This window comes from Vanacampus margaritifer, chromosome 15, assembly GCF_051991255.1.
Source record: "Vanacampus margaritifer isolate UIUO_Vmar chromosome 15, RoL_Vmar_1.0, whole genome shotgun sequence".
NCBI lineage: Eukaryota > Metazoa > Chordata > Actinopteri > Syngnathiformes > Syngnathidae > Vanacampus > Vanacampus margaritifer.
Window position 1 is genome coordinate 11,872,946 of NC_135446.1, and position 11,033 is coordinate 11,883,978.

The 11,033-nt window shown below is 47.7% G+C and overlaps 2 protein-coding genes across 3 annotated transcripts; both read left to right on the forward strand.

Moving 5' to 3' along the window:
- Positions 1–277: 277 nt before the first annotated feature.
- On the forward strand, positions 278–7,981 carry tbk1 (TANK-binding kinase 1). 2 transcript variants are annotated; one of them, XM_077543614.1, is made up of 21 exons: positions 278–365; positions 1,002–1,097; positions 1,173–1,313; positions 1,887–2,016; positions 2,098–2,279; positions 2,505–2,665; positions 2,750–2,860; positions 2,931–3,110; positions 3,190–3,386; positions 3,458–3,516; positions 3,587–3,678; positions 3,764–3,865; positions 4,810–4,888; positions 4,982–5,103; positions 5,254–5,330; positions 5,402–5,441; positions 5,533–5,634; positions 5,711–5,807; positions 6,061–6,161; positions 6,237–6,308; positions 7,812–7,981. In XM_077543614.1, the coding sequence occupies exons 2-21, from the start codon at positions 1,011–1,013 to the stop codon at positions 7,849–7,851; spliced, it is 2,172 nt and encodes a 723-aa protein (XP_077399740.1). In that variant the 5' UTR covers positions 278–365; positions 1,002–1,010; the 3' UTR covers positions 7,852–7,981. The 2 variants fall into 2 exon arrangements, with proteins under 2 accessions (XP_077399740.1, XP_077399737.1); XM_077543611.1 differs by having other exon boundaries at positions 1,002–1,313.
- A 6-nt stretch (positions 7,982–7,987) lies between these two features.
- On the forward strand, positions 7,988–10,893 carry gpr19 (G protein-coupled receptor 19). Its single transcript, XM_077543617.1, has 3 exons — positions 7,988–8,136; positions 8,493–8,617; positions 9,197–10,893. Exon 3 carries the CDS (start codon positions 9,197–9,199, stop codon positions 10,478–10,480), a length of 1,284 nt encoding a protein of 427 aa, XP_077399743.1. The 5' UTR covers positions 7,988–8,136; positions 8,493–8,617; the 3' UTR covers positions 10,481–10,893.
- The last annotated feature ends 140 nt before the right edge of the window (positions 10,894–11,033 follow it).

Here is an 11,033-nt window from a genome sequence, read left to right on the forward strand (position 1 = left end):
TTTAACTTGATGTACTTAGAATATGTGCGTCAGTTGCACATGATTGTGTTAAACATTCTATTTACGACCAGAAAAAGAAAGCGAATTATGAACAACCGATAAGCACTTTTTTTTTGTTTATGAAAATTTATAGGTATTTCGTAGATAGAAAACACATTAAATACAATTCCACTACTATTAACGAATTAATATATGAAATACATTAAAAGAATAAACAGCGAATAATTAACAAAAACAGTTTTGCAAAACCGAAGCTCATATTGTTGACGGAACATGACGTCGGTGCACTGCTCTAGCTGTGATTGGCGCGTACGCCACGTGACCAGGCTAAAGAGGAAAAGGAGCACTCCGCCGCAGCGACAAAGGTAAGCATCCAAACAATATCCAAATAATACAATAAAGCTGCTTTTTTTTCTGGACGCTACGCTCTTTCTCCCGGGCGCCTTTACCAACCAGCTGGCTCTTTATTATTAACCTTAACAATGTAGCGCTTCCTCGCTTTGATGCTTGCGCTAGTTTGTCAGCGCGTCGCCATGTTAGCTATCAGGAAATAGGAAATGCTTCTTCAACTTCGCTCTGTTCGTCAGTTTAGCTTCGTGAGTTTGCGTCGTCGCGTCGCCTCCTCACTTGGACGCTTCAAGAGTGTGACGACGAACAAATGACCATTTGTGGGCTTTTCCCGGGTCACGGCGAAAAACACGGAAAAGCGGATGATTAACGGTGGGAGTGTCCCGCTGTGACGTCATTGCAATGTGATTGACAGGCAGAAAATGAACACTGTGTGTTTTAATGTATACGTGTGTTAGTGTGTGAGAGACAACATATGTGAGGATATGTGTGTGTGTGTGTAAAACAATATCACCCAATTGCCGGCTTGTATCTCGAAAAAGCTGTAAGTGGGTCACTCGTGTCTCAAAGCAGCACTGTGTGTGCGCGCGTGTGTGTGTGCGCGCGTGTGTGTGTGTGTGCGCGCGTGTGTGTGTGCGCGTGCGCGTATGTAGGCTGTGATCATGCAAAGCACCACCAACTATCTATGGCTGATCTCGGACCTTCTGGGTCAGGGCGCCACGGCCAACGTCTACCGTGGCCGCCACAAGGTGAGCAGGCGGCTGTTTGGGGGCATAGAAGTTAGGTACCCATCTGCCAGTTTGACAAAACTGAGGTCTTTGCAGAAAACGGGTGACCTCTACGCGGTCAAAGTGTTCAACAACCTGAGCTTCCTGAGGCCACTAGATGTGCAGATGCGAGAGTTTGAAGTGCTCAAGAAGCTCAACCACAAGAACATTGTCAAGCTCTTCGCCGTCGAGGAGGAGGTTCGTACATGCCCAACATCACCTACCACAACGATGGTTGTACTGTATTCAAAAAAACTCCCAACACAGGAATTAAGGTTGAGCACCCATGAAATAAAGTAAGGCATTCAGGAAGGGATGTTGAATTCCGTCACCTTCTTCAAATAATGGCCTTTGTCTTTTTCTCTTTTTTCAGTTTTTCCACAAAACACGAAACATTGAACAAAATACTAATGATGCTTATGAACAATTTCACTTAAAGGGTAGAATTGAATGATGCCTTTAACTAAGGATGTATCAGATTTTAGCATCAATGGCCTGCATCTTGAGTAGATGTTTATGGTGGAAAAAAAGTTGTCCAAATATGATTTAAGCCGTCATTTCAAGAGGTTGACAACATTGAATTTTGACATTAGGCACTCAGAAAGTTAGATAAGAAGTGATGTTTTGGTCTCAAGCGATTGAACTCGTTAAAGATGCAACATCAAGTTATTTATGGTGTTCAGGAATAGATTTTTTGGGAATTCAGGAAGTGTTGTGAAGCGTTCAAAAAGTCATGTCAGGCCCTCAGGAAATGATGTTTGCTGTGTTCAGTCTAACACGCGACACAAGGTTCTGGTGATGGAGTACTGTCCGTGCGGGAGTCTCTACACCGTCTTGGAGGAATCATCCAACGCCTACGGACTTCCCGAGGACGAGTTCCTCATCGTCCTGCATGACGTCGGTAAGAGTAGCGCTTGCGCTTCTGCCGCCACTCGCTTTCTCGCTCGCTCGCTCACGCCGCTCTCTGATTGGTGCCTTCCAGTGGCGGGAATGAACCACCTAAGGGAGTACGGCATCGTGCACCGTGACATCAAACCGGGGAACATCATGCGTGTCATCGGGGAGGACGGACGCTCCGTCTACAAGCTGACTGACTTTGGTGCCGCCCGTGAACTCGAGGACGACGAGCAATTTGTGTCACTCTATGGGACCGAAGAGTACCTGGTGAACCAATCCACTCGATAAAAATGCCTTCATTGTGGTCTGGGACGATTCCATACATCGTTTCAGTCCTTAAGAGACCACTTTGTAGGCCACTATGTAAAAATCTTTAAGCAGTAAGGAATGAATCATTGGACTGAAACGATTCATCGAATCTTACCGCATAGGAATTTTTGTTCAGCCTTGAGTCGGAAATGAGTGATCTGATGTATCAGTATTGTCTGGCAGCATCCGGATATGTACGAGCGCGCCGTGTTGCGGAAAGACCACCAGAAGAAGTACGGTGCCACCGTGGACCTGTGGAGCATCGGCGTCACCTTCTACCACGCCGCCACTGGTAGCCTGCCCTTCAGACCCTTCGAGGGCCCGCGCAGGAACCAAGAAGTCATGTAAGTCATTCCGCAAGGGATGAAAGCTATTCGGGAAGTCGTCGCAAGTTTGAAGCTCTCGCCGACATGCCGTTGCTGTGCCAGGTACAAGATCATCACGGAGAAACCATCCGGGACCATCTCGGGTCACCAAAAGTGCGAGAACGGGAAGATCGAGTGGAGCACCGAGATGCCCGTGTCCTGCAGTCTGTCCAAGTCAGTCGCACACATCGGCCGCGATGTCGCTGAATAAGTCGTCAGCAATGATGTCATCGTCCTCCGTCAGGGGTCTGCAGAGTCTGCTGACTCCGGTCCTGGCCAACATCCTGGAAGCGGACCAGGAGAAGTGTTGGGGCTTCGACCAGTTTTTCGCTGAGACTAACGACATCCTGCACCGGGCGGTCGTCTACGTCTTTAGCCTGCAGCAGGCCACCCTTCACCACGTCTACATCCACGAATACAACACGTGAGAACGCACCAACACGCCGTAACATACCGATTCACTGAATATGTGATGGATGTCGTCCATGTTGATGCGTCCACAGGGCGGCGCTGTTCCAGGAGCTGCTCTCCCGCCGGAGCAGCATCCCTCTACATAACCAGGAGCTGATTTACGAGGGGCGGCGCCTGGTCTTGGACCCTAACCGCCAGGCCAAGACCTTTCCCAAGACCACCAGAGACAACCCCATAATGCTGGTCAGCAGAGAATCCGTGGCCACCGTGGGACTCATCTTCGAGGACCGTAAGTCACTCGACCCCGATGGCTCACCCCCGACACCGCCGGCGTCTCAGGTCTTTTTGTCTCGTCCCCAGCGAGTCCACCTAAAGTGCAGCCCCGCTACGATCTGGACCTGGACGCAAGCTATGCCAAGGTACCTGCCGCGCGCGCGCCAAAAGAAAATTAAGCTGTCACAGCTTGACGCCATCTTGCGCTTCTTTCAGACCTTCGCGGGGGACGTCGGACACTTGTGGAAAACATCCGAGTCTCTGCTAGTCTACCAAGAACTGGTTCGCAAAGGAGTCCGAGGTCTCATGTGAGTCATGTTATGATGGTGATGTTAATGATTACATGGATGATAAAAGTGTTAATGATTGTGATGATGGCGGTGTTGCGGGCAGCGAGCTGATGAAGGAGGACTACAGCGAGATTGTCCACAAAAAGTCGGAGGTGTTCCACCTGTGCAACTTGGCCACGCAGACGCTGGAAAAGACCAAGCAGCTGTGAGTGAAAGCGACCGGACGCCTGTTGCGCGTGCTTGTCGGGCTTTAGAGTGGAAGTCAACCTTTAACATTTCTTGACAATAATATGTTATTATGTGACCTCACTAGTCTAAACATGACATTCTGATTAACTCATTCACTGCCTTTGACGGCTATTGACGTCAAAAATTCATCTGAACGCTATTGACGTCAAAAATTCATCTGAACTGTTTCTATTAGCTTAACATTTTTTCCACTACATCTAGATTTATGATTAATCGTGAGTTAACTATTGAAGTCATGCGATTAATTCCAATTATAAATTTTAATCACCTGATGCGATAAAAAAATAAAAATAAAATAAATAAAAATTAGGTGGATCATGCGATTATTATTTTTTACCGTAATTAATTGCATGACTTCATGAGTTAACTCAAGATTAATCACTAATTTTATATCTGTTCTAAAAGTACAATAAAATAATTGTAGGTTTTCATACTCTTGTTAACAAAAGGGTAAGAAAATGTTAAACTAATCGAAATAGTTAAAATTAATATTTGTCGTCTATGACCGTCAATGGCAGTGAATGTGTTAAGAGTTATGAAGCAAAATCCAGCCATTTTTATCTATGTCAGGGGGCGGCCTTTTTGCCACTTGCTGTTGACTGAAGATGACATCACAGTTTCTTAGGCAAGGACCAATCATGCTCACCTGTTTTCTAAAGCTGCGCTGTGATTGGTTGTTAATTGAGACCTGAGCAACATTGATGTCATCTTCAGTCGACAGCAAGTGGCAAAATGGCCGCCCCCTGAGATGGTTAAAAAACGGCTGGATTTTGCTGCTTTACTCGTATTACACTAATACAATATTAACCAGAATACCATATTTAGACCAGTGGGGCTGCATAGAACATATTGTCCCAAAAATGGGGGATTGACTTCCCATTTTAATGTGCATATGCTTAGGTTCGAGGTTCTCATGCAAGCCAACATGCTGACGTCAGAGTACGACGAGATCGCTGACATGCACAAGAAAGTGCTCAGGGTGAGTGCTCGCCAGTCTCGACACGCAGCGGCTTGGCTGTCAGGAGCTCCTTGCCATGGCCAACTTGCTGTCTGTCTGTCTGTCTGTCTGCAGATCAGCAGCTCGCTGGAGCCGATCGATCGAAACACGCAGGACTTGAAGCCCAAGTTCTTCCCGGGGGGTCTGCTGAGTGACGCCTGGACGCAACAAGTGGGCACACACCCCCAAGACAGGAAGTAAGACACACACACAAGCACATACACACGTGTGGATATGATGTGTGTGTGTGTGTGTGTGTGTGTGTGTGTGTGTGTGTGTGTGTGTGTGTGTGTGTGTGTGTGTGTGTGTGTGTGTGTGTGTGACCACCATGATGTGCATGTGTGCAGTGTGGAAAAGATCAAAGTTCTGCTGGACGCCATCACAGCCATCTACCAACAGTTCAAGAAGGACAAAGCTGAGAGGCGTCAGTACAACTACACCACCACTAACAACAACATGAGCTGTTTTCAAGTGTGTGTATTTTTGTGTGTTCAGGTCTTCCATACAATGAGGAGCAGATCCACAAGTTTGACAAGTAGGTCGCCATGTTTGTGGAGAACACGCTCACCCGAGAGAGCATACGCGCGTCCATTTGTGAGTAAGCTGTGGTGTTGTGTGCACGACAGGCAGAAGTTGGTCCTGCACGCCAGCAAAGCTCGCTCGTTGTTCACGGAGGAGTGCGCCATGAAGTACCGCCTCTTCATCTCCAAGAGCGAGGAGTCCATGAGGTCAGCCGCCTTCCCGCCGCCGATCCGCTGGTTGCCTAGCGACCGCGTTAACGCGCACACGCGTGTCTGCCTGCAGGAAGGTTCACCATGTGAGGAAGCAGCTGCTGGCCTTGACCACTCAGCTCATTAGCATCGAGAAAGAAGTTAGCGTCCTGATGGAGAGAGCCGCTAAGGTACGTCAGGACGCCGCCCGACACGCCTGCGACTTACTCGTCACGGCACTCGTTCATGACTAAACGGTCCACATAATTCGGTCAACTTAGGACATTTTGGATAGCTGCCGCTTGAATTTCTTTGCAGGGTGTCAGAATAGCCCAGAGCTGACTTTTCAATTTCAATTCTAAATGGGGTTGAATGGAGTCAGGGCTCCATCTAGTGGACAAACAAAGTCATGTGATTGTGATGTTTTTGTTGTCGTGTGTCCAGCTGCAGGAGCAAGTTCCTGGCAAAGTTCTTCCGTTGGTGTTGAGCGGTCTGAAGCCTCAAGCGTACCTGAGCCAGAACACGCTGGTGGAGATGACACTCGGGTAAGAGAAGGACAACTCTTCGACGTCATCACATGACATTTTGATGACATCATCGTGTGTGTGTGTGTGAGACAGGATGAAGAAGCTGAAGGAGGAGATGGAGGGTGTGGTTAAGGAACTAGCCGAGAACAACCTCTTCCTGGAAAGGTCACATGACTCATTTTGCCCGATGAGATAGCACTAGCTAACTTAGCATCACAATTTGAATCGTAGCACTCATTAGCTTAGCAACACAGCTTGAATTCTGGGCTAGCCTAGCTTACTTCAGTGTTTGCTTTAGGGCCCGACTGAATCGACCAAGATGGATCTTTTCAAAATAATTGTGATTAAACGCCAACATACTCTTTAGATTCTCGTGAAACATTATAAATGCTGTTCACTGTTGGGGGTCACTCAAAATGATGTGGGTTCTTGCCATGCGTTAGTGCTGCACAAGCTACTCAAGCATGATCTTGCTTTCACAGCTAAATCTTCTGCTTCTCATCGTCAGCAACAAGTGGAGCTGGAGAACAGAATGTAACACACCTTAAATCCACCACGCATAACAGAAGTAAATTTTTTAGAAACACAAAGAGACTCCCGTTTCAGTTGAGCGCTCTTTCGCTACATCATACATTTCAAATGCAGATCTGTCAGATGACAATTGAGAAAAGGATCTGTTTCTTTTAAAATTGTTACTATTTTGAAGTCATCACTTCTCGTTAAAGTGCATCATGCACAAGTAATGTTTTGCCAGTCACTTAGCTCATCATGTTGCCTATACACAGCACGCGTCTTGGGCCAAAATCAAATCCCCATACGTTGTACTTGAAAATTGCAACGTTCATTAAATGCTGTTTTTTCCTGTAATGCATATCTTTGCTTTTAAAACTGTAGAGTGACCCAAATAAGTTATTTGTTATATATATTTTTTGAAGTTATCAAGTTACTGGTGTTTTTTCTGACAAAATACCAGATTGGCATTAGCCTAAAACAAAATCTGTGTCAGTCGGACCCTAAAAATGGTGAGTACGAGCCTAGCTCTACATGACAACTTGAAAGTTAACTTGAAGACAGTGCTAGCCTAGCTTAGCAAGACAATTTGAAAGTTAGCTTGAAGACAGAGTGCTAGCCTAGCTTAGCGGGACAATTTGAAAGGCTAGCTGAAAGACATATTGCTAGCCTAGCTTAGCGGGATAATTTGAAAGTTAGCTTGAAGACAGAGTGCTAGCCTAGCTTAGCGTGACAATTTGAAAGCTAGCTGAAAGGCCTATTGCTAGCCTAGCTTAGCGGGACAATTTGAAAGCTAGATGGAATGCAGAGTGCCATCCTAGCTTAGCATGACAATTTGAAAGCTAACTGAAAGGCATATTGCTAACCTAGCTTAGCAGGACAATTTGAAAGTTAGCTTGAAGACAGAGTGCTAGCCTAGCTTAGCGGGACAATTTGAAAGTTAACTGAAAGACATATTGCTAGCCTAGCTTAGCGGGACAATTTGAAAGTTAGCTTGAAGACAGAGTGCTAGCCTAGCTTAGCGTGACAATTTGAAAGCTAGCTGAAAGGCCTATTGCTAGCCTAGCTTAGCGGGACAATTTGAAAGCTAGATAGAAGGCAGAGCACTATCCTAGCTTAGCATGAGAATTCTAAAGCGACTCTGGTGGTCTTCCTCAGATTCGGGACGCTGACCCTGGACGGAGGTTTGCGAGGTTGAAAGACATCCGCGCAGACGAACAACCACTAAACTTTCTTTTGTAAATAGCTGCTTTTATTTTGTAATTATTTCAGCTCAGCTTTGTACATGTGATGATGATGATGATCAAATAAAAACACCCAAAACAGCAGCCTATCAAATGAATCCAACAAAAAGTGATTGATAGGCAAGTCATATGACGTGAACACTCCTGCATCCTTCCTGCTGGTTTCCATGGCGATGGTCCTCTGTACTGCTGTTGCCATGGCGACGACATGCTGCGACAGAGACTTTTCTTCTTTTCACGTAAGCGAGCGCTCTCACTTCACCAGTTGACACGTCTTCATCAGCAGCATGATGACTTTCATCTTTCCTGCTCGTTACATTTTCGTTTGACCAGGTGATCAATCCAAATACATCTCTGATATATTTGCCAATACTGTATATGTGTATGTATACGAGTATGCAAATATACGTGTGTGTGTGTCTATATATACATATTTATTACATGGATGTGATAATTTGCGTTTAATGTTAAGGTGTCCCTTTTTTATGTGAGGGCTGACTGCCCCCTCCCTCACCCCCTCCCGTCACACATGACTTGGTACGGCCCAGGAACCCTCCTCCTCTACATCTTCATCATCTTCCTCCTCCTCCTCCAGTGAACAACACGCACGCACGGACATAATGGACACGTAGTCGCCTCTTCGTCATCTTCTGCCGCGCTGAGTGTCATCATCATCGGCAGTTTGGATCATCGTGAGGCTGCTTGGCACCTTGCTGGGAGGTATGTGCGTCGCACGTGTGCGTTGTTGACGATGATGATGCTAGCACGTTCTTGTCTAATTGATGAGACTTCATCGTTGATGACAAACGGGTGCGCACAAGGGGCGGGGTTTGAAGCGTCACAAGTGTGCCTGCCGGACCGCCACTTCCTATTAACTTACTTAACTTAGCCTGTTAGCTGACAAAACCGGGTCGATACCGATGATCGCTAATCATGATGGCAGATTTCCTGTCAAATTGAAGATATTGAAATGAAAATGTGAACACTTGACTTGGTTGAAATGCCTTGAAGCTAATCTTTACTAAATAGATTTTCAGATGACCGTAGGTGAGACTATAACAATTGTAAAAAGCGAAATGGTCTTTGTTCACTCTTCTCTGAAGTTTGTATCAAAAGTTCTCGTGCTTTCGCTACACGGAATCGGTGAGCACTCAAGAACGAATGCATGTTCTAGTATCGGTATGAAAAAATAGTATCGAACATCCTTCCTTTTTTTTGTTACCTTGACTTTGACCCCATGACCTAATAGTGTCCTCTATGCAACATGATAGCATCCTAATGCTAATCTGTGTGTTTCAGATGGTGTACGCGTGGGCAAACACGGTGGCCATGGAGCGCTCGCTCTTCGCGCCGGCCTTCTCGTACCCGGCGTCCTTTAACTACTCTGAGATGGACAACGGCACGGCAACGCCCTCTGGCATCCCCGTGACGCCCCCCTGCAGCCGCGGGGGTCCGCCCGACGCCACCGGCCCGAACGCCACCTCGTCTTGGGCGGCGGAGGACGGGCTGACATCGGGCGAGGTGGCAGCGTTGGCGCTGGTGTTCGGTGCGGTGTGGCTGGTGTCAATCCTGGGCAACGCGCTGGTGTGCCTGGTGATCCACCGTAGCCGTCGCACACAGTCCACCACCAACTACTTTGTGGTGGCTATCGCCTGCGCCGACCTGCTCTTGAGCGTGGGCGGCGCACCCCTGGTCCTGGTGCAGGTGGCGTGGGGGCGCTGGCCGCTGAGCGCGGGGGCATGCGCTGCAGCCCGCTACGTGCAGCACCTTTGCCCCGGCGTGCAGGTATATGTCCTGCTGTCCATCTCGGTGGACCGCTTCTATACCATCGTGTACCCGCTCAGCTTCAAGGTGTCTCGCGAGAAGGCCAAGAAAATGATCTTGGCGTCATGCTTGCTGGACGCCGCCCTGGTGGCGCCGTGCCTCTTTTTTTACGGCGGTGCTCCGGCCGACGGCAACCACTGCCATTTCTTCCTACCCGACAGCCAGGGTGGCCTCTCATACGCCGCCGCGCACCTTGTTTTGGGGTTCGCTCTTCCTGCGGGGCTCATCGCGTCCTTTTACCAGCGAGTGGTCCGTCACATCTGGAGGTTCAGCGCCGACGGCCACACGGTGCGGCGCACCATGAACACGGTTCCTCGCACCAAGGTGAAGACCATCAAGATGTTTCTGGTGATCAACTGGCTCTTCTTCATGACGTGGACCCCCTTCTACCTGGCACAGCTGTGGCACCCACGAGAGGCGGAGGGCAGCAGCGGAGGGCGGCGGCGGGCGCTGCTCTTCTTTGCCGCCATCGCCTGGATCTCCTTCAGCTCCGCCGCCTCCAAGCCCACCTTGTACTCTGTCTACAACGCCAACTTCCGACGCGGCATGCGGGAAACCTTCTGCATGTCTTCTATTAAGTGTTACCGTAGCAACGCCTACACCATCACCGCCAGCTCACGATTGGCCAAGAAGAACTATGTGGGCGTGGTGGACGTGCCTGTCAACACCAAGGACACCACGTATGAAAGCTTTGAGCGTGATGCCAAAGATGAGAAGAAACTGGCCTGGACCGCCAGCGCCCACAACACTTACGTGTAGCATGCTAAGCTAACTGACATGATATCAAAGCAAACTCAACTTGGGGCTCTAGCCGGTTGGGTCCGTCAGCGAGTGGGCTTAGTTTTCAGCGGGTCCGCAACTTTTGAACAATGTGAGAAGCGAACAGTCATCCACTGAACAGAGCACTTGCTGAACTGGCACTTGAATAACATTCGATCAATAATAGATAAGACATGCTGAATTATGAAAATCAATTAATTGGGCTTATATGTGTATTTAAATTGGCAGTCATTTTTAGTTGTTTCCAAAACACACATTTGTCCTACTTTAGCGAAATATATTGAGCGTTGTCACAAATGGAGGTTTATGATTTCTAAAGATGTTAATTTTATTTGCATTATATGCTTTTCCATGAAAACTAACACAAATGCATTTTTGGGTCTTCAAATTGACTTTTTGTTGTTGCCTTTTACAAATGTTACTCAAGCCGTTGTTGGCATTAATGCCACTGGAGGGCGCTTCATGTTGTTGCAGTACACCAGAGGGACATGTGATTCGACGTGGCAGCCATTTTGCATCCACAGTAGCAAAC

What these genes read in the sequence shown, in the direction of transcription:
- tbk1 (XM_077543611.1), top strand. Translation starts at nt 1,011, where the DNA reads ATGCAAAGCACCACCAACTATCTATGGCTGATCTCGGACCTTCTGGGT. An exon ending in CTGGTGGAGATGACACTCGG is followed by an intron (nt 6,162 to 6,236) that starts GTAAGAGAAGGA and finishes TGTGTGAGACAG; the next exon opens with GATGAAGAAGCTGAAGGAGG. An exon ending in AACAACCTCTTCCTGGAAAG is followed by an intron (nt 6,309 to 7,811) that starts GTCACATGACTC and finishes GGTCTTCCTCAG; the next exon opens with ATTCGGGACGCTGACCCTGG.
- gpr19 (XM_077543617.1), top strand. Translation starts at nt 9,197, where the DNA reads ATGGTGTACGCGTGGGCAAACACGGTGGCCATGGAGCGCTCGCTCTTC.